At 50.5% G+C, this 27037-nt stretch overlaps 1 protein-coding gene across 1 annotated transcript in view; it reads right to left on the reverse strand.

Moving 5' to 3' along the window:
* Window positions 1-4246: 4246 nt before the first annotated feature.
* Rspo4 (R-spondin 4) overlaps window positions 4247-27037 on the reverse strand; it is a 36771-nt gene continuing 13980 nt past the window's right edge. The window contains exons 2-5 of the mRNA XM_087911116.1: window positions 13136-13324; window positions 12405-12545; window positions 10498-10683; window positions 4247-7762 (exon numbers count right to left, since the gene is read on the reverse strand). Coding sequence (XP_087767242.1) covers window positions 7653-7762; window positions 10498-10683; window positions 12405-12545; window positions 13136-13324 — 626 coding nt within the window. The 3' untranslated portion in view covers window positions 4247-7652. The remainder of the gene's footprint in view (window positions 7763-10497; window positions 10684-12404; window positions 12546-13135; window positions 13325-27037) is intronic.

The raw sequence follows: 27037 nt of genomic DNA on the forward strand, positions 1-27037 counted from the left end.
TCTGTAGCTTTGGAGCCTGTCCTGGAACTAGCCCCTGTAGACCAGGCTGGCCTTGAACTCACAGAGTTCCACCTGGCTCTGCCTCCCAAGTACTGGGATTAAAGGCACGCACCACCACCAAAGCTTCTTCCTTTGCTCTTTATTGTTGATCCTCACTGTGAATTTGGTTCAATGTAGGCAATAATCACAATGCCATAGCTTGAATGCTGGGTGTAGTAGTTACTTTTCTATTGCTGCAATTAAACATCATGGCCAAGGTAATTTTTAGAAGGAAGGGTTTATTTGGACTCATGGTTACAGAGGGCTAAGTGTCTGTCACCATCGGGGTGGGGAAACATGGCGGCAGGTGGGCACAGAAACTGGAGCAGCAAGCTGAGTGCTCACATCTTGATCTGCAGCAGGAAGCAGAGCGAGAACGCACTGGGAGTGGTGTGAGACTTTGAAGCATCAAAGCCTGCCCCCACTGAAAACTTCCTCTAGTAAGACCATACCTCCTTAGCCTCCTGAATGGTGCCATCAATTAGGGGCCAAGCATTCAAACATGTAATCCTATGGGGGACAGTTTCATCTAAACTACCACACTAGGGCACCTTGAAATATCCTCTGCCATGTTTAACCCCAGCGTTCTAATCTCAGGATACAGGCAAAATTCTGGCAAGTTCTTTGCCAGAGTGTAGCATCAGTAGCCTTTGATTTAATGACTGGTTGAGTCCCTGCCTCCATTCTATTGGCATTCTGGTTTTCTGAGGACCCACTACAATTGCCCATTGAGTTTTATGTAGCATGTCCTAGACTTTCTCTAGCCTGCTTACCTAATTTCCTAATTCCTCTACAAACCAAGTTCAAAGACTTAAGAACCACATGGTAAGACTTAGTCACAACAATGGCCCCGATACCAATTTTTTGGGCTAGTTACTTTTCCTGACTCTGTGACAAAATACGGGACAGGAAGGTAACAGTTCCCAGACCTTAGCACAACTGACTCCAGGATGGAAGTACCATTCAGCTGTAAAACTCAACTGTAGACACCACCACCTGCCCAAATGAAAACAATGACTTAATCCATCAAAGCCTGCAGTTCTGGGAAAGTCTCTAAACCTTGCTTTTAGGCTTCTGCAGTTCCGCTTCTGGCTAGTTGATCTTGTTAACCATGTCGACCCAGGACGTGGTTTTTGTGCTTAAAAGCTCACCCTGAGAAAGGCTCGGGGCTACACTGGGATCCAAACACTCGGTGGAGTCACTGGCCGGCTAATAATGACTTTCTATTGGCTTAGACCTGAGTCTCAGTAGTCTTCCCTGGCGGATATCCACAACAGAAACAACTGTGAGGGCAAACTTACTTTGCTCATGATTTGGATGCATTGCTGTGGGGAAGCAGAGACGTTCACATCATTGTAACCAGGATGGAAGGAGCAGGAGAGGGATGGAGGGAGGGGGAAGGGAGGGAGGGAGGGAAAGAGAGACAGAGAGCCTGCACTAGTGACCTCCTCTCTCTTTCTTTGTTCCACCTGGCCCCCAGCATATGATGTGGCACCGCCCATACTCACCCTTGGTTTATCTTCTCCGGAAATGCCCTCACGGGCAGGAGAAATGTGCTATACTAATCTTCCAGGGCACCCTAAAGCCAATCAAGCTGACCATCAAGCTTCACTGTCACAGGTGCTAATAAATGTTGAAAATGAGTAAATGCATGAGGAGATATTCAGAATCAGTCAACAGAGAAATGCAAATTAAGCGGCTATAATGAACAATAAAGACATTTTGAAAAATTTATATCACATTTTATTTACTGACTTGGTGTGTGTGTGTGTGTGTGTGTGTGTGTGTGTGTGTGTGTGTACGTGTGTGCACGTATGCACACGTGCCACGGCACACTTGTGGAGTCCAGGGGACAGCTCATGGCAGTGAATTCTCTTCCTTCACGGCATCAGTTCAGATGCTTGTCCAGTGTTGCTCAGAACCCACGAGGAATGGTTACCTCTGTGATCTCAAAGAGCTGTGTGACCTGAGCAGCTCTTCTGTGAAATGGCTTTTCCTGTATTGGGCTGATGGAGGAGAAGACTGCCAAGCACAGAGTCTGTGTTCAGAGAACCAGTGATCTGGTGGTCCCACAACCTTCCACCCTCTGTCTCTGTTTCCTCCCTTTCTCCATCCTCCCCCCAGCGTCATTTCTTCCTTCACCTTGACTGTGATTTATTAACATTATTATTATTAAAGTCTAACCTACAGAGGAAGAGGTTTAAGTCGGGTGTGGTGGCACATGTCTTTAATTCCAGCACTGAGGAGGCAGAGACAGGCAGATCTATGTGAGTTTGAGGCCAGCCTGGTCTACAGAGCGAGTTCCGGGTCAGCCAGGGATACATAGAAAGACCCTGACTGAACAAAACACAACAAAAAGAGGGTGTTCCACCGTGGGCATTCCCAAATGTGCCCATCATTGCACTTTGTCTTTACCCCCACTCATCGCCCATCTCCACCCACTTCCTTCTCCCTCTTTCTGGGCTTCTTCCCTGCTTCTGTTTCCCCGTCACACACAATCCATGACCTTCTCTTCTCTTCCTCCCCTTAGACGCCTTCCTCCCTCTCAGTTCCGTTTCTGCTTTCGTGTCCTACATTCCCGGGGGTGTGCACTGCATTTAACCAGATTCCTCACACGAGAGAAAAACATGCTGTTTGCCTGGCGGTACAGTTTTTGTCAACTTGACACAGAGTAGAGTCACCTGGGAAGAAGACCCTCAACTGAGGAATTGCCACTATCAGATTGGGTTGGGGGTGTGTCTGTGGGGCATGATTTTGATCCATGACTGACATAAGAGGCCCCAGTCCACTGTGGGCAGTGCCATCCCTAGACAGGTGAGCTTGGGGTGTATTAGAAAAAGTATCTGAGTAAACCAGAGAAAGGAAGCCAAGAAGCAGGGCTTCTTTTTTTTTTTCATTTTTTTTTACCCCATTCCTTCCTCCCATTCCCTCCACACACCCTCCCACCCCACCCCCATCTAATCCTCAGAGAGGGTAAGGCACATTGCTTTGGGGAAGGTCCAAGGCCCTCCCTACTATATCTAGGCTGAGCAAGGTATCCATCCAAAGAGAACAGGATCCCCAAAAGCCAGTACATGCAGTAGGGATAAATCCTGGTACCACTCTGCCAGTGGCCCCTCAGTCTGCCCCAATCATGCAACTGTCAACCACATTCAGGGGGATTAGTTTGGTCCTATGCTTGTTCCTTCCCAGTCCAGCTGGAGTTGGTGAGCTACCATTAGCTCAGGTAAACTGTTTCAGTGGGAGAACCCAGCATGGTCTTGATCTCTTTGTTCATATTCTCATTCTTTCCACTCTTCAACTGAACTTTGGGAGCTCAGTCCTGTGCTCCGATGCGGGTCTCTGCCTCTGTTTCTATCAGTTGCTGAATGAAGGTTCTATGGTGATATTTAAGATATTCATCAGTCTAACTACAGGGCAAGTCAAGATCGGGCCCTCTCTCATCTATTGCTTAGGGTCTTAGGTGAGGTCATCCTTGTGGATTCCTGGGTTTCTCTAGAGCCAGGCTCCTGTCAACCCTATAATGGCTCCCTTAATCAAGATATCTTTCCTTGCTCTCACCTCTGTCCTTCCTCCATCTCGACTATCCCATTCCCTTAAGTTCTCCTCAACCCTCCCCTTCCCCCTTCCCTTCTACTCTACCTTCTCTCACCACCCCCATGCTCCCAATTTTGTCAGGCGATTTTGTCTATTTTGACTTTCCAGGTGGATCTATATATGTTTTTCTTTGAGTTCACCTTATTACCTAGCTTCTCTAGGAGCATGAACTATAGGCTCAATGTCCTTTGTTTATAACTAGTATCTACTTATGAGTGAGTACATACCATATTCATCTTTTTGGGTCTGGGTTACCTCATTAAGGATGGTGTTTTCTAATTCCATCCATTTGCATGCAAAATTCAAGGTGTCATTGTTTTGTGTTTTTTTTTTCACTGAGTAGTACTCTAATGTGTAAATGTGTCACATTTTCTCCATCCGTTCTTTGGTTGAGGGGCATCTAGGTTGTTTCCAGGTTCTGGCTATTACAAATAATGCTGCTATGAACATAGCTGAACAAATGTTTTGTAATATGATTGAGCCTCTTTTGGGTATATTCCCAAAAGTGGTATTGCTGGATCTTGAGGTAGGTTGATTCCCAATTTTCTGAGAAACACCATCACCACCATCAATGCCATTTTTATTGTTAAACTAATATGGAACACCATCACCAACGTCACTATCATTTTTATTGTTAAACTAATACGGAACATCATCACCACCGTCACTATCATTTTCATTATTAGGATGCACATTTCCAAGTCAGACGGGTCCCATGGGATGAATGGAAATTTCTTAAAACTAGTTGGGATGTTCATGGTTGCCTGGGGCTGGTGTCTGCAGAGGTCAGTTGCTATGGCTCTCCTGGAATGTCAGACGCTGTCTTCTGAGTCAGGTTTCTGTTGTGGGCTTGAAATGGCCTGGGGTCTGGAGTCTAGACGTCGTGTGGTGCTGTGAAGGCCATTCCACTGAAGTCGCTGATCACTTGAGGCTGCGAGGCAGTCTCTCCCTGTCTTCCAGGATAGCAATACGCCTGCCCCCAGGTTCAGAGAGTGGGCTGCAAACAGGCTGGCAGTTCCTGGTTGAGTCTCACCCTCTAGTGGCTGTATGTGGGAATAATCGGCAGCCCATGGTGAACGGTCTGGTGGAGGTAAGGACAGAGTAGCAGGAAAGGGGTAGGAGAAACAGAGTGTCCTTTCTGCCACTGGATCATCACTGAGGGGTCAAACAACCTCACCGGCCTTCTCCGTAACGACAGAAATGGAGCATTTCTGAATTTCCCCAGCTTTGCCTGCGAGAGGCATCCAGGGGATGAACTCCTGATGGCATGGAGCCTCCTTTACCAGAAAGGAGGGAGAGATGGACCACAAAAGAACAGTAGTAGGCAGGAGGATACCTGAAGCCCTAGGTTACAGTGGGGACCCTGGGAGAATTATTTAAACATGAAAACATTAGAAAATATTTAAAAATACCCAGAGCCCTCATTTAGGGGCAGAATATCAGGTCCCCCACCTCATGGGGGAAAGAGTATGGCTAGATAATTCCAGGTCAGAGACCTTCCCCTCTTGTCCTATAACAACTATGGAATTTGGAGCCTCCTGTGGCCTAGGGTTTAAGAACCTCAGACAGATCATATCTAAATCTCCCATCTACACGCATGCACGCGCGCGCGCGCGCGCGCGCGCGCGCGCACACACACACACACACACACACACACACACACAGATCTTGAGGCTGTAGAGTCCCTGGGACTCAGGGTGCCCCTCCCCCCAGCTCAGTTCACTGCTCAGCTCATTCATAATGTATATAGGTCTGGGTGGGACACTGAAATCTAAAGCTTTAAAAACACCTCAAAGCCCAGGACATGGCTGAACCTTCTAGATGTAGGCGATGGGCTGAGTCTAGCCTTGCCTCCTCTTCATCAAAAGGAGTAACGGAAGCCCCCAAAAGGGCAGATGGTTTGACCCACACTCTTACTAGTAGGCCAGGCATAGCCATGACTCAGTGAGACCATGCTCTTTCTGGAGGCTTCGGGTTTCTAAGAAGTGGAATAGAGCACAAGTGGGGGCCTGGGCTGTAACTAACTCAGGAGGCTGAGAGGTTGCTAGGAGGCGTCATCTTTTGCCTCTGGCTGAAGCTCTAGTGAGCTTCCCCTCCCCTCTCTGTTTGTTGTGTACAACCAGGTGTTGGCTATCTTTTCTGAGAGGGTTCCTTACTGACCTGAAGCCTGCCTTTTGGGGCACTCTGATTGACCAATGAGCCCCAGGCATCTGTGTGTCTCTACCTCCCCGGCATTGTGACCACAAAGGCATGCCATTATGCCTGACTTTTTTCATGTGTGTGCTGGGAGTCAAACTTGGGTCCTGAGGTTACATGGCAAGCAATTTAACGACATAGCCCCTGAGCCCCCTTCTTAAGAGGATCTGGGAAGCGCTTCAAAGTGAGCCCAGCCTGCCCTGTCAGTCCCCACCACCCGAACACTCTGGTGGAAGCAGCCCCAGGAAGCTTAGGCTCTGCTACAGTGAACCTATGGGCATGGTAGTTCTAACATTATCTGATGCCCAGGAAGCCCTCCTGAGTTTCTTTCTTTCTTTAAAAAATATCTGGAGGTCTTAAATCAAGAATGCATTTCAGGTGTGTGAACTTCTACAGAGAAGTGGGGAGCCTGGCCTGGCGAGCAGGGCATCCAGCTGTTCTCAGTAGGACACCATGGAGAAACACAGCTACAGGGTCAGGAGTGGCGCTGAGGACCCTCACCTGTCAGGTGTAGGGTGAGTATGAGGGTCACTGCCTGAGGGGGTGACATGGCATCATGTGGAATCTCTCTTATCCTTCTCCAGCTATCCTTGGGTTCTAATCCCAGACCCCTCCCCAGCCACAACGGCAGCTCCTGGGTCATCCGCAGGGTCAGACTTGCCAATTATTTAGTCTACCTGAAGGCTCCTCCCAGTGTCCTTCCTGTCTGGGGTTGGGGGAACCCCAATGAAAGAAAACACCTAGGGTGTCCATATAGGAGGTGGGTAAGTAGGAAGCCATCCCAATTGCTGACCCAGCAATTTCCCCAAACACCCTCAGGCTTCTTCACAGACATGATGTGAAGACATGGGTGTGTAAGCCCATTGCTTCCCGAGCGGTCAGTTTTTCCGTGGGTATGATGGACAGGCAGGAAGCAAGGTGGTGAATAGAGTGGGCGGGGCCAGCTCTAAACTCCCTTTAGTTTCAATAGCCTTTGAGATGAGGGACTTAGTCTCATCTCGTTCTTATAGCAGCCCCACCTGACTCTGTGCATGGGTCCCCAAAGGCCTTGGGAGGGGGGTCAGTTGGGGAAGGGTCATAGGCACAATGAGAGGGAGATCAGAGAGGGGCACGGAGGGTGCATTGCAGGTACTTCCAAAGGGATGTGCTGGTGGGCTGGAGGTCACTGTCTAGCTAAAGGGCCCCTAGTAACTCCTACACCACCATCCTGAACAAGGGGCTCAGGCCGGACCTCGGGAGATTCTGGAACCCATCTCAGGTGGCCTCATCACAGAGTCAATGGCTGAGTGCTGCAGAAATGGTCTTGAGGGACTGATCCTGGTGAAGGGCTCACCACTCAGGTTGCAGGGTCTCTCTAGCTAGAAGCTGGGCTCCCAGACTAGTCAAGTCACACTCATGCCCATTCCTCCTTAATTTTAACTCTGCAAAGGTGGGGTCAGGATAGGGTCACAGAAAGATCTAGAAAAAAATGTTTCCTCTGAGGTGTACAGAGACACATGAGGGATATAGGCTCCACTTCTTATGTGTGTCTGTGTACGGGGTGGGAGTGGACAGAAGAACCGAAAGCAGAGGAGGAGGAAATGAAAAAAAAAAGGTACATGAAGAGAGGAAAAGGTCTGAAGATGAAACAAGGAATTCTGTAAAGAAAGGGAGCGGGGAGAAGGAAAGGAGGTGAAGGAAACACAGGGGAGAGACAGAAAGGCAAGGTAGAAAGAGCGAAGGATGTGGATACAGAGCAGGGCAGGGGGAAAGGGAGGAGGCCACAGGGGAAGAAGGCAGCAAACCAAGGGCAGAGGTCAGATGCCGGAGGTGGAGAGGGGTCACTGTGAGCCAGGCAACTGCGTCCTGCGCTCCAATTTCCTGTCCTTGCGTTGGCGGCGATCCTTCCGATCCTTCCGATCCTTCCGACTCTTCTGCCTGGGGTTTCTCTCTGGAAGAGAACACAAGTCCATGGAGGTCCTGAAAGATGAGGGAAGCCCAAATATTCCCAGGCTCTGAGTGCTGGACTCAAAGTCCCCCTGTTTTAAATTTGAGGCTGTAGGTGAAACTGTTGGCGACAGACTCCTCCTTGGAGATTCCTAGGGGATCAGGAGGACACTGGCTTGAGGAGGGAACGCCTGGAGCGGAGGTGGAGTCGGGCAGCATCCTGTAAGGGCTGAAGGACCACTTGGATCAGCACCTGTCAGGACTTTGAATGGCTGCCCAGGGCTCCCCATGCCTCTACACACATGTACTACCTGTTAACAAGGCTTCCTGTTGGGGACTCTGTCAGCTTCCTAGCTACTTCCAGCCAGGATCTGCCCTCACTAGCAGCCTGGTAGCTTGAGACCCTGAGATTTAGCTGCTCTTGGTGCGGGCCAGATGACCCGGAGAGTATGGAGAGTAAATCCATGCAATGGGAGCAAAAACTACTATTTCTATCCCATTTGACAGACAGGGAAAGGGGTTGGCTTTGGCAGTACAGGGGGCTGGCTGCAAATCCCAGACCCAGGTCTCAGTTAGACCACAGCGTGTCCCACCAATCCCGGAGGAATATGGTCCAGTGTGAACACCGGATTAGTCTCGTTTCTCAGATAAGATGACCAAAGGCTGGCCAGAGGATTAACTTACTCAGCGGCCTAGAGTTCCTGGAACCAGTTCTAATGTCCCTTCAGAGAAGCTCATCTGGGCTAAGGCTAGCTGGGTGGCTAGTGGCCAGATGGCATAGGGTGTGGCAGAGATCCCAGCATGCTGTCTTTAGGCAAGCTCAATATCCTGACAGGGTTCTCTGGCAGCCTCCTTCAGCAGCTCCTTTCTGGTCACTTTTTTATTAGGCCTGTCTGAGCTTTCCTGTGGTACTCCACGCTGCTTGCACGCCTTTCTAGGTATCTGCCAGCTCCCTGGAGCAATCTTCCCAGATGAGGGTACTCCCCATCCTTCTCTTTTGCCAGCCCGCTGCCTAGGCATACCTCCATCTACACCCATGCACCTTCCCACTCACCCATGCACCCTACCACCCATGCATCCTCCCACTCACCCATGCACCCTACCATTCATACACCCTCCTACTCACCCATGCACCCTCCCACTCACCCATGCACCCTCTCACTCACCTAGCCATGCGCTCACAAACTACCTACTTACCATCCACTTACCCTCTCACCCGGGTCCTCCAACCCACGCACCACCCACCCATCCATCCATCTACCCACTCACCTAACTCTCTACTTACCCACCCATCTGCTCACCCACTCACACAACTACCGACCTAGGCACTCCCTCACCCATCCACCTATCTTCCTGCACCCACGCACCTACTCATCCCACACAGTCGACATTGGGGTCCCGCTCCAGCATCAGAGTCAGCCTCGCCCTCCGGAGACCACAGACTCACCACACACAGCTACAGAAAGAGCAAGGCTTTCCCCTAGTGGTGCCAGTGTTATGACACGATGTGACAAGAGAGGATTCCGGAAGGGGACCTCGGAAAACCTCCGAGTGGAAAAGGTGCCAGGGCTGCGGCATATGCCAGGAGGCTCTGCAGGCTTCTGGGAACTCATACGTACACTCAGCATACGCCACTCACAGCAATAAGCACAGAGTGTCTGCGGCCACAGCTCCTAGGGTCATCATCTGAGAAGGGCTCTCCTTGAGTTTTGGGTATATAGTCTCACCTAGGCTCCACTCTCTGTCCCAACTGCCTATTGTGTATGTGTGGGTATTGATAGGGGCAGGAGATTCAAATTCTGCCTCTGTGTTGTCCCAGCTGTGTGTCCTGTGTCCTGGCTTCATATCTTTCACTGTTGACTATGACTTAGAGTCTTCTTTGCCCACTGATTAATGTTTGGCCTCTAGGTTCACCTACTCTTGGCTATGTGACCCTGAGATCAGGATCTCGAGCTCTGTGGGCCTCCATCTCCTAAAACAGGATAGTAACTACACCTCCATCACAGTCATTGTGCAGATCAAATGAGCCAGTGACTATAGAGAGTCTAACACACCATGCTCATATCCTGAACATTGCTTTTCTGGGCCGATGCCTCTCGTACTTCACAACCCTCTCTTCTGGGGTTCTTAGTGGTCTCCATTGGAAATCTGTGGTCTTGTCTGCCCAAGTGAAGGGGTTCCTGCGGTATTTAGTGGGGGCGGTATAGGCATCGTCCCCTGTTCTACTGTTGCATAGCTGACAGCGTTGATTCTTCAGAGCTGAGATCTCTTTGCACACGTGTGCCTGGGGTTTTAGAGTGTTTCGCTCCAATCTCTATGGCAACGTTGGCTCTCTGTGTCCCTGGGACCTGTCTCCCACTGATCCCCGTATGTTGGGTCGAGCACCTGCTTCTTGGCATTGGTATTGCTTCTCTTTTGTATTACAGTATGGGCACTGTGCTGCATTGCACCCTCAGCCCCCACTTTGTAGGCTTTCCCGGGAACCCCACTAGAAGCAGCAGATTGTTCCAAAGTCCTTGCAGCATAGGGGTCTGGGCACTGCGAATCATTCTCCCCACTGTATCTGGGACCCTTCTCGGTAAGTACTCCACAGGGTGATGCTTAGTTCTCAGGAAGGGCTGGCAGGCAGGGGCCTTTCAGGTGGCCTTGCAGATGCCATCTGTGGGGTTGTCTCTGTCCCTGGATGCTAGAAATCACCCATGGGTGTTTCCCACACAGCCCCGCAGGCTTAGTACTCACCTCCTGGGCAGGGCCTCTTTATAGGACATTTTCTGGACTCAGATAACACTCGGCAACTTGCCGTCTCCTCCTGCTTGGCTGGGCCAGCCTCCCGCACCCGGGTTTCTAGGCCCCAGCCTGAGCCGCAGGTCTTCCCATTGTGTATGCAGGGACTCCAGCTGCCCCATGGGCTTGGCTCACACTCTTCTGTGGGTGAAGGGAGACAGACAGGTGAATCAGTTGGTAGTGTTTGCCTCTTGGCTTCAAGGACCAGGGATCTGAGGAGCTCTGCCTGCAAGGGACTCTGTGTATTGCTGGATGCAGAGAGCACGCATAGAGACCGCTGCTTGCAGGAGCCTGCAAAGAGCCCCATGAAGGCTGTGCTAGAAGTCAGAGCCGGCTCCTGCCAGCAAAGGAGAAGGTTTCCCAGGGGAGGTAACAGAGCTGAACTAGGCCTCCCTGGCTAGCAGGATCTGAGAGCCCAAGTAGGCTGGAATTCAGAAAGGGGCAGGGATTAGGGACAGACACAGAAGTAGCTGACTGCTAAGAGGTTCTCAGGGTCAGAGTTCTAGCTTTGAACTTGACCATATGCCTTTTAACAAATATGGAAGGTCAAAGCCACCTGATGCTATTGTGAGGGACAATGAGGTGATAGACAGAAAGTCCTCAGGAAAGAAAATTTCAGAATCATTCCAATCACTTCTGAGCAGGAGGTAGCACCCAGCTCTGGGAAGAGTGAATGCCCCACCTTGCAGTCTTAGGTGCTGAGGCCTGGAGCAGGAACTGGTATACAGAGCAGGGTGGGAACAGGTCCCCAGACCTGAGGTATCTATGCTGCCACTACCTGATGGAGTCACCTGACAAGTCAAGACTGATCACCTACCGTGAGACCCAGGGTTGCATGTACAGAATGGCAGTTGCAGATGAGATACTCGTCTGCCTACCAGAATGCACCTGCCTCCCTCCCAGAATGCACTATGTTGAGATACTGCACCACGAAGGCAGGGGTACTTTGTGAAGTTCTGGAGGGCACAGAGACTATGGGAGCCCAGAAGAGGAATGGGTCACACCCTTGGGTCCAGGAAGCCTTCTTCCTAGAGGATGCTGTGGTACTGACTGTCCAGTGGGGTGGGATGGAGAAGTAGGAGGTGCTTCCAGTGAGTGGAAACCCCACAAAGTCCCAGGATACTGACCTAAGATAGGCAGGCCCAGCCTGGAAAAGGAGGAAGATGCGTGAAGAGGTTATAGATGGGGAACCTGATTGGCTAGGACCCTGCCAGAGGCTAGCAGGAGCCACAGAAGGGCCTTGAGCAGCAGAGGCATTTTTCAGATTGCTGCCTTATATTTCCTGGTCCTGCATGGGAGAGACAACCCAGGCAGCCACACCAAGGAAGAAAGATGCAGGGAGTGATTGGCGGGTGGGTCCAGGAACTGTATGCTGCTTCGGCATCCCGTTCGGCGATACCGCACCCTAACGTGCTACACACTAATTGCACATCTCTTCTGTCTCCTACTGAAGTGTGAGGGCGGAGCTCTCGGTCACCCCAGGGGTCCACCTGTCTCTCACAGTGTTGGGGTTACAGAGAGCACACACTGCTTTATGTGGGATCCGCACTTTTCTCATAGAGCCACTTGCCTGGAACCGTGTAGATACTTTTTAAAAACCTTCAGAGAAGCTCTGGGACACAGATGAAGTGACTTTCTGAGCAGCTACGGTAACACTATTCCTTGTTGCCTTGCTGGTGAGAACACCCTTGGTGACAACAGTGATGTCAGAGTTGGTGGTCACAGTGGTACTACAGCCCTGAAGATTCTCTGTGTACCAATATGGGGCCGGGCTTCCCATCACCCCATAACATCTCACTGACTGTTTCCAGGTCTCCCGACATCTCCCCAAGGCTAGGGCAGGTGGCCAGTGTCTCACTCACCCTGGCATTCCCGGGTACTCTGGTGGGTCAAGGTGCCTGGCGGACAGGTGGGCAGGCACTTCCCTTTGTATAGATGAAACCGCCTTTTGCACCGGATACAGAAGTCCTGGCTGAAACAGCTCTCGCACGTGGACCCACATTCTGCAACGGAGCCAGAGACACCATAAGTCATGGGCCTGCCTGAGGGGGGAGGGTCTCTGTGCAGATCACTGGGGTCTGGACTCAGTATCTTGCTGGCAGCTCAGACTTGGAAATTGGTGAGCTGGGCTGCATAGGAGATGCCTTCCTCTCTCATCTAAGCTGAGGTTGAACACGGGAAGTGATACCTTAGGCATCACATAGCCAATCTGGGGTGGGAGTGAAGTTCCCTCATTCTTTACCCATAAGGCTCCGAGATCAGTGATGATTTGTCCTAGGTCACAGCAAAAATGGAAAAAAGGCCAGGGCTACTTTCCTACTAGAGCTAGACCCGGAGGAGGCGAGTAACCTGCTGGCAGTCATGTAGAACCTAGATAGAAGTGGAGGTTCCCTGCCCTGTTTGTGCTGGGATCTGCTGGTGTCCTCTTAGAGCTCACAGAGAGGAGACGACCTGGCCTTAGACTGCAGGGTTGGCTAAAACCAGCAAGTTTGGGCTTGGGCATGCTTCTGCTTCCTCCCAGGGTATGTGTGGGGAAAGGGTGGAATACAAGATAGCCCTACCTAAGCTTGCCTACATGGGAGGAGACACGTACTCTTGCACCTGTTGGCCTCCTGGCCACGGATTCCGAAGAAGCCAAGGGGACAGTCGTGCACACACTTGCCATACTGACGGATGCCTTCCCGGCGGATGAACAGGAAGAGCCTCTGTTGGCAGGTGGAACAGCCATTCTCCTCCGAGCATATGACACAGCCCGTGCAGTTGCCCCCCAGACCGGTGCCTGCTGCAGACAGACCAGATGGGAGAGAGAGAGCCAAATCACACATGTGAGCTACTTAGATGGGCGCATTGGGCTATTAACTGGATGCAACAGAAGACAACAGTTCCAAGCATCTCCGATCACTAGATATCATGTGATCAAAATCTGGTGAACGAGACATAGAGGCAGACGTTTATAGACAGCTGATACGACAGAAATCAATGTCTACTTTGCTCAGACACTGCTACCTGGACTTTTCTATTACAAACACATTTACTCTTTACTAAAACAGTATGTGTGTGTGTGTGTGTGTGTGTGTGTGTGTGTGTGTGTGTGTGTGCGTGCGTGAGTTGCACACATGGGGACGGGTGAGACCATCACCTTCTTTCTCAGTTCCTGAAGAATACTCCAGTCTCCACTGTCACCATAACAAAAGCTCCTGTCACCATTGGGATCAGAAAGTCAAGGGGAGGAAGGATGAAGGATGAACGAGGCTGCAAAGCTGGGGAGAAGATGAGCAATAGTTTGGAGTGCAGGCGTATGCTCCACGCCAAGGCTTGCAGGGAGATCTTTGCCAAACCACGTGCAGTGCTAAGTCTTCATGCCCCAGCCCTGCTGTCAGCCCCTTGTACCTCTCTGAGCCGAGGAACCTGGGGGAGTAGACAGAGAACGGCAGCAGAAAGCCCCCAGACTTCATGAGCACGAAGAATGACATGCACGAGAAGCCTGCTGCAAGGGATCCATGGAGGAGCCAGGCCATAAGGTCTGCTTCTGTCTTGCAGAGGCAGGTGCCCGGTAGAGAGGGAACAGTGGAGACCACTGAGGACAGGTAGTGGGAAGAGTAGGGATTTGGTCAGGAGTCACTAAGAAAGGACACCGAAGCTGCCCAGAGAGCACTGAATTGCTCTGTCTTCACACCTCATTAAGCTGGGACATTGGATGGGCTGGTTACCCACTCTGACTGACCTGAGGCCACGGGCCCCCAGAAGAGGACATCCTTGGTTCTCCAGCTTTCAGCCCTTCTGTATCTTCCTCACTGAGATGTTTTTGGTGTGTGAGGTGCCAGAACCTCCCTAGAGAGGCCACCCCTCCTCCTGTCAGCAGAGGGCAGTCCTTGCAAGGCCTGGATGATATGTTATGCCTAGGACACAGTAAGGACATGTGGGAACATCCATGGTCTCTGCTTAGACTTGCTGGGTTTCTGCCTCTCTCTCCATCTTCCAATTCAGGAACCTGAGCGCCTTCCACCTCGTCACCCTAGTTCCGTCACTTACACCGGAGGAGCTGACTGATGTGGCCCTCACAGGGCCACGCTGTAGCAGACGTGTACCCTGTGACACACCCTGGGTACCGGGCAAGAACCAGTACCCTCAGTGCACTTGCTCCAGGAAAAGAATGTGTAGAATTGGGACAGAAGAATAAAGACTTGGGATCTCCAAAGCTGCAGGCAGCTGACCCCCAAGAGAAAGTGTGAAGGCACTAGAGGGCCCCAGACTAGAGAGAGCCACACCACCAGACCCAGATGGAGCCAGGTTCTCCCACTCACTCAGCAAAACCTGCTTGACTTGAGCGACACCAAAGACAGACAGGACCCAAAGGAAACTTCTCCCACTGATGGTGTAAGTCCTGGAAAGAAGTCTAGCAGCATCCAGGAAATCTGAAGACATGCCTTCTCATACCCAATAGTTTGACATCTGACCTCCACTGCAGAATGGCTGTGTGATTGGTTACCGTGGTGATGTTGAGGCTGCCTTTAGTTATAGACTTCTACCATGCGGCCTCCACCTCCTAACAGTTCCAGCCTCTCAAAATAGTTTCCCCAGCTAGGGAGCACCATTCAAAACGCCAAGCTGGGAGAGCCATTTCAGATCCAAATCATTACAGGAGGTCTAGGGTAAGACTCGAGAATCTACCAGGTGATCTGTCACTGCCTGTCACAGACTCACTCGGGAAACCACAAAGCCGAGAAACTCTTGCATGTCTGCGCCAAGAGACCCTGACAGAGATGCTTACTGCGGCGTGGCTTAATAGCACACAGTCACAAAAGAGAACCCGCTTTGGGGAGGACAGATAAATACGTGGTGGTACGCCACAGCCGTGCACCACACACACAGCACGGCCATGATAAACGGCTGAGGCAGGGTTGGTTATCATTGCGGACACAGCTCAAAGCCAACGCTGAGAAAGAGCAAGTTGTGTGGATGAGTCATGTACACGTTACCATCTGAGTTCAGCAGCAGAACCATGATCTGTAGCACCGCCGATACACGAGGCGTCCGAAGAATGAGAGACATATAAGGGTGCATGCACATTTAACTCAGTACGGGGGTACCTCTAGTGCAGATGTGAGAGCGCGGATGGGAAAGAAGACTCGAGACCTCATTTGTTTTTTAACTTCCTAAAATCTGATGCAGATATGTACATAGAAAGAGCTGTTCAAAATGGGTGGGTGGGTGGGAAGATGGCTTGGCCAGTAAAGTGCTTGCCAGGAAAGGAGGACCCCAGTTCTGATCTCCAGCACCCACACAAAAAGCCAGTTAGTGTAGAGTGCGGCTGTAATTCCAGTGCCAGGGATGCAGAGGCAGGAGGATTCCTTGGAGCTTGCTAGCCAGTCAGTCTAGCCAAATTTGAGAGCTCTGGGTTCAGCAAGAGACCCTGATCGAAACAAACAAACAGAGACCCAATTGAGGAACAAACCCAGTGTTGACCTCAGGCCTCTACATAGTCATGCACTGCACACATGTGCCTGTTACACAAACATACACGTACACACTGGGATATTTATCACATTAGTTTTTATTTTTAGTATAGACTTGAAACAGTTCAAAACAAAAATCCATTTAAAGAAAAAGAAACTTAGCTTCTCTGGTGTTCAAGAGCAATGAAGGGCTACATTTTTCTTCAAGATTATTTTATTATTTTACGGGTGTCAACATTTTGCCCACATGTATGTTTGTGCATCATGTACATGCCTGTGCCACTGATGTCAGAAGAGGGCATCGGGTTCCCTGGGACTGGAATTAACAGCTGTGAGCCTGCCGCATGGGTCCTGGGAACTGAACCGGGGTCCCCTAAAAGAGTAGCCTTGATCTTAATCACTGAGTCATCTCTAGTCCCATAAAGATGTATTCTTCATTCCCCCTTTCTTCCAGATCCCCTTCCTAAGCCCCATTCTGCCCTCAGGTTTAGGTCATGGGTAGGGAAGGAAACAGACTCCAGAGCTGGGGGGTTTGGGAGCAGTGGAGACCCACCCACCCCCAGGTTCTCCGCTAGTCATCTCCTGCATCCGCTCTCTTTGTCTTTAGGAATGGACCTCTGATGTTTAGCACGATTTGTCTCAGAAAATACATTGCTCAGACCCTCTTGCACTGCTTAGTGGTCCCATGTCTAACCGCTGTCAGTGAGATGGGAGTGGGCATGTCATGGGCCATGCCCAGGAAGGATCCACATTGCTCTTCTCTCCTCTGTCCTCCATGTTAGGGTTTCAGTTTTGATGGCAGGAGCCTTGGCTGCTCCCTGTGCCAGAGGAATCTTGAGAAAGGCACTGGTACAGTCACCACACGAACCCAGGGCTATAATGGGAGGAGGAGAAAACCTCATACACCTGGTTTAGGTCACCGCCTTGCCCAGGCTCCAAGGCTTTCGATGCTGGGAAGCACAGCGGTGTTGCTTGAGACGAGGGTGCGCCCCTCATGCTGTGTGCCAGGGAAGCCTCAGAGCCAAGCTGCCACCCAGTGGACTCAGTGATCCCAAGGAAACTTGGACAAACTGCAAGTTACCTTCTATCATCAGAGCACAAAGTGGGGTTTGCCCTGCAAACTGAATCTGTGAGCCATGATGCCCTGATGGGGTGTTGCCATTTTGCAGCTGAGGAAACCCAGCCTTGAGTGGAAAATGACAAGCCCAGGGCAATACAGCATCAGGAGGCAGAGACTTCCACTGTTCTCCCAGAGTGCCAGTGTAGGGCTTAGCTGTGACAGGAGGGGAGAGGAGATGGAGCACAGGCTGAGCCACTTGGCTCGGCTTCCAGAGGACTTGATGTAGCAGGAGTGGCAGACACCACAGAAATAATGCCCAAGCAGAAGACAAGAGTACCCTGAGACCTGTCCAGAGCAAAAATTTCCCCAGCTTCAGGAGAGCTTACAGATCACTTAGCCTGACCCTTGCAGTTTCACTGGTGATCCTGAGACTAGAAGAGGCAGGGCCTTCCTCAAGAGAGAAAAAGAGAGAGAGAAGAAAAAAAAAACAAACCAAAACCCAAAAAACAATGCATGGCAAACCTAAGGGAACTCCCTACTAGAGCTACATTCTTGGGAGGATGTTGACTGAACATGCCGAGGGCAAAACAATCCTTCAGGAACCGTCCCCTGACTCTGAGAGTCAGAATGGAGGAGAGTCAGAATGGAGGCACATGGTGTGTGTGTGTGTGTGCGTGCGCGCGCTCACGCATGCTCTTACACATAAGCCTCCCTCCTTCAAAGGTGAAGGCTGTGCTTTAGTTTCTGGTTGCATCCCTGACCCAGAAATTGACTACAGTGCCCTCTAGTGATTCAAGGTTGTAATGGCATCTTTTTAATTTTTAATTTTATTTTTTAAATTGATTTTATTGAGTTATATGCTTTTCTCCACTTCCCTTCCTCTGCTCCCCCTCCCCTTCTGCTCTCTCCCATGGTTCCCACGCTCTCAATTTACTCAGGAGATCTTGTCTTTTTCTACTTCCCATGTAGATTAGATCCATGTATGTCTCTCTTAGAGTCCTCTTTGTTGTCTAGGTTCTTTGGGATTATGAATTGCAGGCTGGTTTTTCTTTGCTTTATGTCTAAAAGTCACTTATGAGTGAGTACATATTATATTTGTTTTTCTGAGTCTGGGTTACCGCACTCAATATGATGTTTTCCAGCTCCCTCCATTTGCCTACAAATGTCAAGATGTCATTATTTTTTTCCCCGCTATGCAGTACTTCATTGTGTAAATGCACCACATCTTCTTTATCCATTCCTTGGCTGAGGGGCATTTAGGTTCTGTCTATTATGAATAATTCTGCTACGAACATAGTTGAACACATGTCTTTGTGGTATGATTGAGAATCCTTTGGGTATATACCCAAAAGTGGTGTTCCTGGGTTTTGAGGAAGATTGTTTCCTAATTTTCTGAGAAATCAGCATACTGATTTTCAAGGCAGCTGTACATGTTGTTCAAGTTTACACTCCCACCAGCAAAGCAGGAGTGTTTCCTGTACCCCTTATCCTCTCCAGCATAAGTTGTCACCAGTGTTTTTGATCTTGGCCACTCTTATGGGTATAAGATGGAATCTCAGAGTTGTTTTGATTTGCATCTCTCTGATGGCTAAGGATGTTAAGCATTTCCTTAAGTGTCTTTCAGCCATTTTAGATTCATCTGTTGAGAGTTCTCTGTTTAGGTCTGTACCCCATTTTTTATTGGATTATTTGTTCTTGTGAAGGTCAATTTCTTGAGTTCTTTATATATTTTGGAGATCAGCCCTCTGTCTGATGTGGGGTTGGTGAAGATCTTTTCCCATTCTGTAGGCTATTGTTTTGTCTTGTTGATCATGCCCTTTGCTTTACAGAAGCTTCTCAGTTCCAGGAGGTCTCATTTATTAATTGTTGCTCTCAGTGTCTGTGCTACTGGGGTTATATTTAGGAAGTGGTCTCCTGTGCCAAGTATACTTCCCAGGTCTTTATCACATCTTTCTTGATTTATTAGAAAGAACAATGGGGTTCCCCTCAAGGTCATGGGTGAAGGAACCCGAATGTTCATTTTATGGAAGAGAAACGATGACCACTCGAGTTTGGACAGGGCTGCTGCAGAAGGAGCCACACATACTGGTTCTTACACGACTGTATCAGAGTCCCAGGGAGGCACAGGAAGCGGTCTGTTTGCGTTCAAATCTAAAATAAACACACTGGGCATTTCACAATGTCTTCCTTACTCCAGCCTCCTTTCTCTGAGCAAAGATGGCCACCAGGCATGTGCTTTCTGGTCCAGGCTCTGGTCTGGCTCCCCTGGGCTGTGGAAAGTGACTTTGGATGAGAAATGGTGGTCAGGACAAAGACAGCGGCAGGAAGGGTGGTGCACAAGTCTTCCCCAAGGCAAAGCAGCCACTTTTCTGGCAAACACCAATCTTCAACTCGGCCTGACTTTTGAGGCGCATGTGGCGCCACCTACACTTTGACACCCATTATGACTTGAGCAGCACCATGTGCCCCTGACCTTAGTCACTGCTGGTCCAGACACAGGCATGTGTCCCAACAGAACACATGTCTTGAGATGTTTCTTCTTCTTAAGTCAAAAGGCGCATGTGTCATTTTGTGTGGTGTGAGCATTGGGGGGTATGGTATGTGGTGTGGCATGTAGTGTGTGTGTGTGGTGTGTGTTGTTTGTGTGCTATGTGGTATGTGCGGTGTATATGTTCTTTGTGTGGTGTGGTATGTGGTGTGGGCATGTGTGTGTGTGTGTGGCATGTAATGTGTGGTGTGGGCATGTGTGTGTGGTGTGTGAGTTTGTGGTGGTGTAGTGTGTGTGGTATTTCATGCGTGTTTTTTTTTTTTTTTTTTTTTTTGCACTTTGGATCTGGGAAGCTGAGGATGGTGAAGGCTGATGAAGGCTGCACAGACCAAGAATGAAGACCTCTCAGAGCAGAGCCAGGAGCTAGGTCTGAGTTTCGAAGGCGCCTCCATCCCACCTGGTCCTCCCCAGAGGCCTGCATGCTCTTCTCGAGCCGCTTTGAGTTAGCTTTTCTGTCACTTGCAACCGAATGGTTTCTGACTAATACAGAAGCAGAGGGAGAAAAATAAATAAACAATGAGATTCCTAGTGGGAAGTGGCAGCCAGGAACCTCACTAGCTCCAAAAGGCAGCAAAGCTTCTGAGGCCCTTCCAGGCCCTCCTGGGGCTTGGCTCCCTCACCATTCTGAAGAAAGGAGCTTTCCGCTCCAGCTAAGGCTCCTCTGTCAGCCTGCAATGAGAAGAGACCCAGCTCTCTGGATAGGAAGAGTCTGGTGGGCAGCTATGCTCCTGCAGGACACAGGGGCCCACAGCACCACCTACACCACAGCCCTCCACGGCACTCTGAGGACACCCTGGGTTCTTCCTTCTCCATGTCAGGTGGATCCCGACTGAGTCCCTCCCTATCCCAGATGAGGCACATATTTATAAATGAGCACATTTGGGCTTTAATTGCAACCTCATGAGCTTCCTTGGAGCATCAGAGTCGACAGCCCATGTGATTCCCCTGAGCAACCATCTCCTACAATTGAGACCAGCTTCCCACAGTGGAAATGCCAGTTGGCCCCACAGGTATAGCTCTGCCTGTGCCAGCAGCTGGAGAGCTCTGAATGACATCTCAGTTACCGGTCTTTCTCCCAGTACCTGGGGAATGAGTTAGGACTTGGAAGTCCACTCTATAGAACACAGCAACCACTTTGGCTTGACAGTTTATAAGGTGACTCTGGCTTATGATGAGTCTGAATGCACACAGAAACCCAGTGCTGAGGAAGCCAACCAACTCATTCAATGAATGGTTGTTGTCTTAGGGTTTCTATTGCTGTGAAGACACCATGACCATGTTTATAAAGGAAACATTTAACTGGGCTGGCTTGCTTACAGTTCAGAGGTTTAGTCCATTATCATCATGGTGGGAAGCAAGGTAGCATGCAGGCAGACATGGCGCTAGAGAAGGAGCTCAGAGTTATTACATCTTGACTCACAGGTAACAGGAGGCGGTCTGTCTCACTGTGCATGGCTTGAGCATATATGGGACCTCAAAGCCCGCCTCCACAGTGACACACTTCCTCCCACAAGGCCACACCTCCTAATGGTGCCATTCCCTTTGGGGGCAGTTTTCTTTCAAGTCACCACAGTCTCTGAACCTTTGAGATTTTTTTTCTTCTGTTGGGAGATGCTAGAGATTCAATGGTTACAATGCCTGTGTAAACCTGGGCAAGATTCGTTACCACCTTGAGCTGTTCTAGGTATAAAATGGCATGATGATGCTTATCTTGCAGGGCTGCCATGTTGGAGGGCAAAGGAGCCTATGATGAGCTCAGAGCCCAGCACACAGCCAGCACCTGAGGAACTGCAGCCCCCCCCCTTTTTTTCCAGGTTGATTTACCATGGTGTGATTACTGTCTTCAAAAATCTAAGGTATCTAAAGATGTGAGCAGATGAACAGATGGAAATCCTGGCTTCTCTGCTTGATGAACGACCTCAGACAGGTCCCTTCATCCCTGATGCTGTGGTTTCCCCTTGAAGACTTGTGGTGGCGGCTCCCAGCCCTGAGACCTTAAGGGGGCATAACAGCAAATCAGCTGAGTGTCCCTCACATAGCTCATTCCCAACCGAAGTGCCTACCCTGTCCCTTCACTGTCGTGCCCCTCAGTGGAACTGTGAACCACCATGTGTCCCTTGTCTCACGTAGGGCAGGGGCATGGGAAAGACTAGAAGGTAGCTAGCAAGGAACGGGGACACGGCTTTCTGCCACCACTGAGTGAAGATCTCATCAGGCAGCTTTGGTCTTGGGTGAAGAGCAGGTTTGTTCTTTCTTCTGGGGACAAGGAATGACAAAGATCCCAGGGTCAGAGTCATCTGCATCCTGGGATTGAGCCCCAACACCTCACCTGACAGGAACCAATGGCCCCAGAATAGGGGACAACTATTTTTTTCCATTTGGAAACTCTGAGTGGATTTAAGGTCACCTCCACATTGACATACATCACAGCCTTCTTTCCCCAGGGGCTTGCGTGGACACCTGGGACCCTAAAAACAACGTGCTGTCCCAGATAGGTTCATCTCAGCAGACACAGTGCGCCTGACATAAAATGCCCTTCGTACCCAGGCCAAGTGTACGCCCCACACTTTTTTTTTTTTAAAAGAGTAATTTGGACAGATGGCCAGCATTTATAAAATCAAGGGATTTCACATAAAAAGCTAGAATTTGGACTTCTGGAAAAATTCAGAGCATCTGCCAGTCCTGGCTGGCATCCTCGCAGTGGCAGTGGCTGGGGTTGTCCGAAGTGACGCTCTTGGGTGCCAAATGCAGACCCTCGAGTTTCTATGCCCATCCTGGTGCCAAGGATGATGGAAAGCTTCCGATCTCGCTGTGCTTGGGCAACAGCCACATCCACTTCCCCCTTTGGTGACAATGGGATCCGAAGAGGGTCTCTCGTCTCTTTTGATTTTTAGATGGGGGGTTTTGCCATGTTACTCAGGCTGGCCTTGAATTCTTCAGAATTCTCCCTCAGATTCTTCCACAGATATGGAACAATAGGTGTGGGCAACCACACCACACTGGGCCGAGCAGGATCCACCCCTTTGTATACAGAATACCCCGAAGTTTGCTGGAACACCCCCAGCTGGGCCTCCCATTAGCAGATACTTTGGGAGGGTTGGCAGGACCTGGAATCCACATAGCTTATGAGTCCCTGCTTGTAGTCTTGGATCCACACTTTAAAATCCACTAGTGGAGAGCAGGATCGAGGCCAGAGCATGTTCAATGCAGGTTCAAATCCTGGCTCTGACCCCCCCCCCCCTTACCTGTGTTACCATGCACCAGTGTTCTAACCTTTCTGTGTTCCAGCTTCCCATTCGCAAAGCGGGAATCCATGAGTTAGGCTCACAGACATCCGTGGAGCTGCTGGGCAGTGCGGACAGCCAAGAGGGTCTCGGTGACATCGCTATGCAGCTGAGACCTTTACCCCCTACCCTGACTCCAATCTGTGGCTGTCATTCTTTTGACAGTCAGTGCAGGACTGCTTATTTCGATGCCAACATTTTTTTGGGGCAGAGTTTCTTCATAACTGGGGTGTGCCCAGTGAAGTATGCCTTGCATGAGAACATGGTTTGTCATGGTGGACTACAGATTTAATACAGCCGTCCTCAGGACTCCCAGGGTGAGAAGGTGGCGGGGGGCGGGGTGGGGTGGTGGGGGGCCAGGCAGAAAAAGATCGTCGAGTCTGCTCTAAGGTAAGTAAGTCTAGGGAGGACCAGGGCAGGACCTGGTCCCTGCTCTGCCCTTTGGGAAGGATCCAGAACTTCAAAAGAGGAGCTGCAAAGAGAGGGCTAGTCAGCACATCTCAGATATCTTCCTGGCAATGAGGGACGCATGTCGCTGATGACCAAGGGGAAATGAACAACATCTGGGCGCTCGCCTGCCCCCTTTGACTGCCACATATGGGAGGCAGTTGCCACCGCTGGAGGCTGGCTCAGAGGGCCAGCACATTCCTGCCTGGGGGGCAGATTGCACCATCCAGGCTCTGGAGATAGCTCCCGGCTTGGAGGCTCCCAGGGAGGGCAGGCTCAGGGGCTTGTAGGCCACTAATTTCTTCTCTGCACCAGGATGGGACCTCTAGAGGTTACACATCCAGCAGAATCCAAAGCCTTAACCTTGGCGTCATGCCATCAGCTGCCCCTTCAAGTTTCCACGTAGTGAGGGCCACAGGCCCCTCGACAAGATCTTGAGAAGTCTTCCTAGTGCCATGCTAAGGCCACCGGCCACCTGACCTTAACAGAGACACAAACCTTGCCAAATGAGGGCAGCAGCAGCAATGGCTGCCTGGGCCTGGCCCGCCCTCTGCCTTTCTACTTTCCTTCCACTCTTCCCAGCAGCCATGGAACAGATAATAAGGGTTTTTGAAATCTGGGGACAGTGGCTGGGGGTCACTCTCTCCATCTACAGCAGAGACCTTGGTTGTGGATCATCCCTCCTAAGCCTCAAATGACAGGAAAGAGAAGGATTATTTGGGTCCCTGTGTGCCCCTGGGACATGGCTGGTGAGCACCGACATCTGTGATCAGCTCTAACTGATTGAGATGCCCCCGAATGCAGCATGGAGAAGGCTTTGACCTTTGCTCAACAGTGCCCCTGCCCGACCTTCTTGTAGGGTGTGGGGTACAGGCCAGAACAGGCTCAGTGTCCCAAATCCAGTCTCTCCTCTCATCTCTGCAGGACCACCCTGGACCACCAGGTGCACAGTGCTCTGTTGGCCACTCAACAGGAGAAGTGAGACTGGTGTCCCCAGCGGGAGGCCTGGGGCACAGAACAGTCCTGGAGATCTTCAGAACCAGCGAGGTAGAGACAGGACTTCACTTCCTGGGGCCTCGCAGGGTGAACACGCTGAGAGAGGAAGCTGGGTGATGTGGGAAGCACCAGCTGGCTTCTCCCAGGTTATCTCAGCCTTCTGAGAGCTGCCAGTGCAGAATCACCACAGAGCTACCCTGAGGGGAAACTGTTGGAGAATCAGCTGGCCTGTCTGTGTGTCAAATATGTAAAACCGTATAAGAAGAAGTTCCTTGCCCCACTACCACTCTGATGATTATCTCGAATATCACCATAGAATCATCATCTGGCGACGGATGGAGATAGAGACAGAGACCCTCATCAGAACAACAGACTGAGCTCCCAAGGTCCAGTTGAAGAGCAGAAGGAGGGAGAATATGAGCAAGGAAGTCAGGACCACGAGGGGTTGGTCCACCCACTGAGACAGTGTGCCTGAGCTATTGGGAGCTCACCAAATCCAGCAGGACCAGGACTGAACGAGCATGGGATCAAACCGGACTCTCTGAAAGTGGTTGCCAATGGGGGCTGACTGAGAAGCCATTGATAATGGCACTGAGACTTGTTTCTACTGCATGTATACTGGCTTTTTGGGACCCTAGTCTATTGGATGCACACCTTTCTAGGCCTGGATGGAGGGGGGAGGGCCTTGGACTTCCCACAGGGCAGGGTTCCCTACCCTCTCCTAAGAAGGGAGGGGAGAGAGGAGGGTGAGTGGGGGAGTGGGAGGGGAATGGGAGGAGGGGAGGAAGCATAAATTTTTGAATGGAAAAATTTTTTAAAAAAGGAGAAACTGAAAATATAAGCATGTGTGTGTCACGGAGTCAGCTTGGTCAGGACGTGCCTACTGCATGAGCATAGAGATCCGGGTCAATCCTATAACCCACACAGAAAGAGGGACATGGTGCAAGCTTGTAACCCCAGTGTTGCCAGGTGGGGACAAGGAGGATCCCTGGAACTTGCTGGTCAACCAGTTGAGTTTAACTGGTGAGCTCCAGGTTCTGTGAGAGACCCTGCTTCAAAAAAACCTAAGATGAATGACGCTTGAGGAAGGACATGAGGTTGACATGCCCTCTACATACACATACACAGGCACACATGTATAGCTGCACACCCACTCAGTACACACACACACACACACACACACAGAGGTGGGGGGAGGAAGAAGGACAGGGGAGGGAGGGAGAGAGAGAGGAGAGAGAGATTATCATGGAATTGTCCTAGAGATCAACTGAAAGTCCGCAGCCCTGTCACGCAGTGAACACTGACAAGCTTTCCATGACGTAGGGAGGGGACTGCTGTGTATGTCATTGTTGTCAAGCGCCGCTTCTGTGATAGCGATGCCTGGTAGAAGCAGGTTCTCAGTGAGTGCCTGTTACACACAGGTGCTAAATGAGTGTCTGCTGAATGACCTTGAGGTCCTGCCGCTCTGGCTTCGTCTGGGGCTCTGTGCCTCACAGGGTGGTCTAAGTTCCTGTCTGAGCTTTCTAGGTCACCACAGAGTCCAGCTGGAGTACGGAGTACAGCAATATGGGGCCAGAGCCCTCCAGCTGCCCATGCTGGAAAATGTGAGTCCAGGATGGGTAAGGGGAGGACCTCATGCCTAGCCTTCTATTCCTTTAGTTTAACTCCAGAGATGCCCAGAGGCTTGGGCGCCCCTGGTGTCCAGCTGGGCTGATGGCAGGAGCAGAGGAGGGCAGTGCTTAGGGTAGCCAGGAGCACAGGCTGCAGAGGCAGATGGCCTGAGTTCTAACCCAGATGATCATCCTTAAGCTTCCCTTCCTGTAAAATAGGAATCAATGCCTCGGATGTAAGGTCCAGTGTGATGGCCTGTGTGGTCTGCTCGGAACACCTGGACTTTCCAGGAAGGGACCACTTTGCTACCTTTCATCCCCTCCCTTACACTTCTCCAGTCTGTGGGTGTCGATCACAAAGGGATGGCCCAGCGGTGACTAGTAGTGCGGGATATTTGTTTACACTGTAGAGATGTGTCTCTGCCCCAGGCGCCTTCTGACTGGTTTAATAAAGAGCTAAATGGCCAATAGGTAGGAAGGAGAAAATAGGTGGGACTTCCGGGCAGAGAGAGAGAAACTGGAAGGAGGAATATAAGTGCGCAATTTCTTCAGCAGACTCGGAGCAAATCAGATGCGCCGCACTGAGAGGTAACTGAGCCACACTGCAGAATGTAGTTTAAAAAATATGAGTTAATTAAGTTATAAGAGCAAGGTGGGGAAAAACCTAAGCTAAGGTCAAGATTTCATAATCAATAAGTCTCCGGGTCATTATTTGCAGGCTGGATGTCCAAAGATAGTCCAGCAAGAAAGCTTGCTACAGAATGGACCAGTAGATATGTCCCCAGCCGCCACGTGCAGGTGGGCTTCCGGTCTGGAGGGGCCTGAAGAATGGAGAGACTGAGATGCTACATCCCAACTAAACTCACATTTGTTGTCTACCTTGATCCACTGAGGATGAGCAAACTAGTAAGAGATGGAGGGGGTGGGACGGGTAGGACAGCCATGTTGTCATCATTTGACCAAATTATCATCTGAGTATAGGGGAACCAAATGGTGGTGACTGAGATTGATCTGAGATGGCGATTCCTACGTGGAGGGGTGCAAGGCTTCCGAGTCCCACCGTGGGACACCTGCCATCCGCACCGGTGCACCTG

Source organism: Myodes glareolus, chromosome 10, assembly GCF_982192425.1.
Source record: "Myodes glareolus chromosome 10, mMyoGla1.1, whole genome shotgun sequence".
NCBI classification, from domain to species: domain Eukaryota; kingdom Metazoa; phylum Chordata; class Mammalia; order Rodentia; family Cricetidae; genus Myodes; species Myodes glareolus.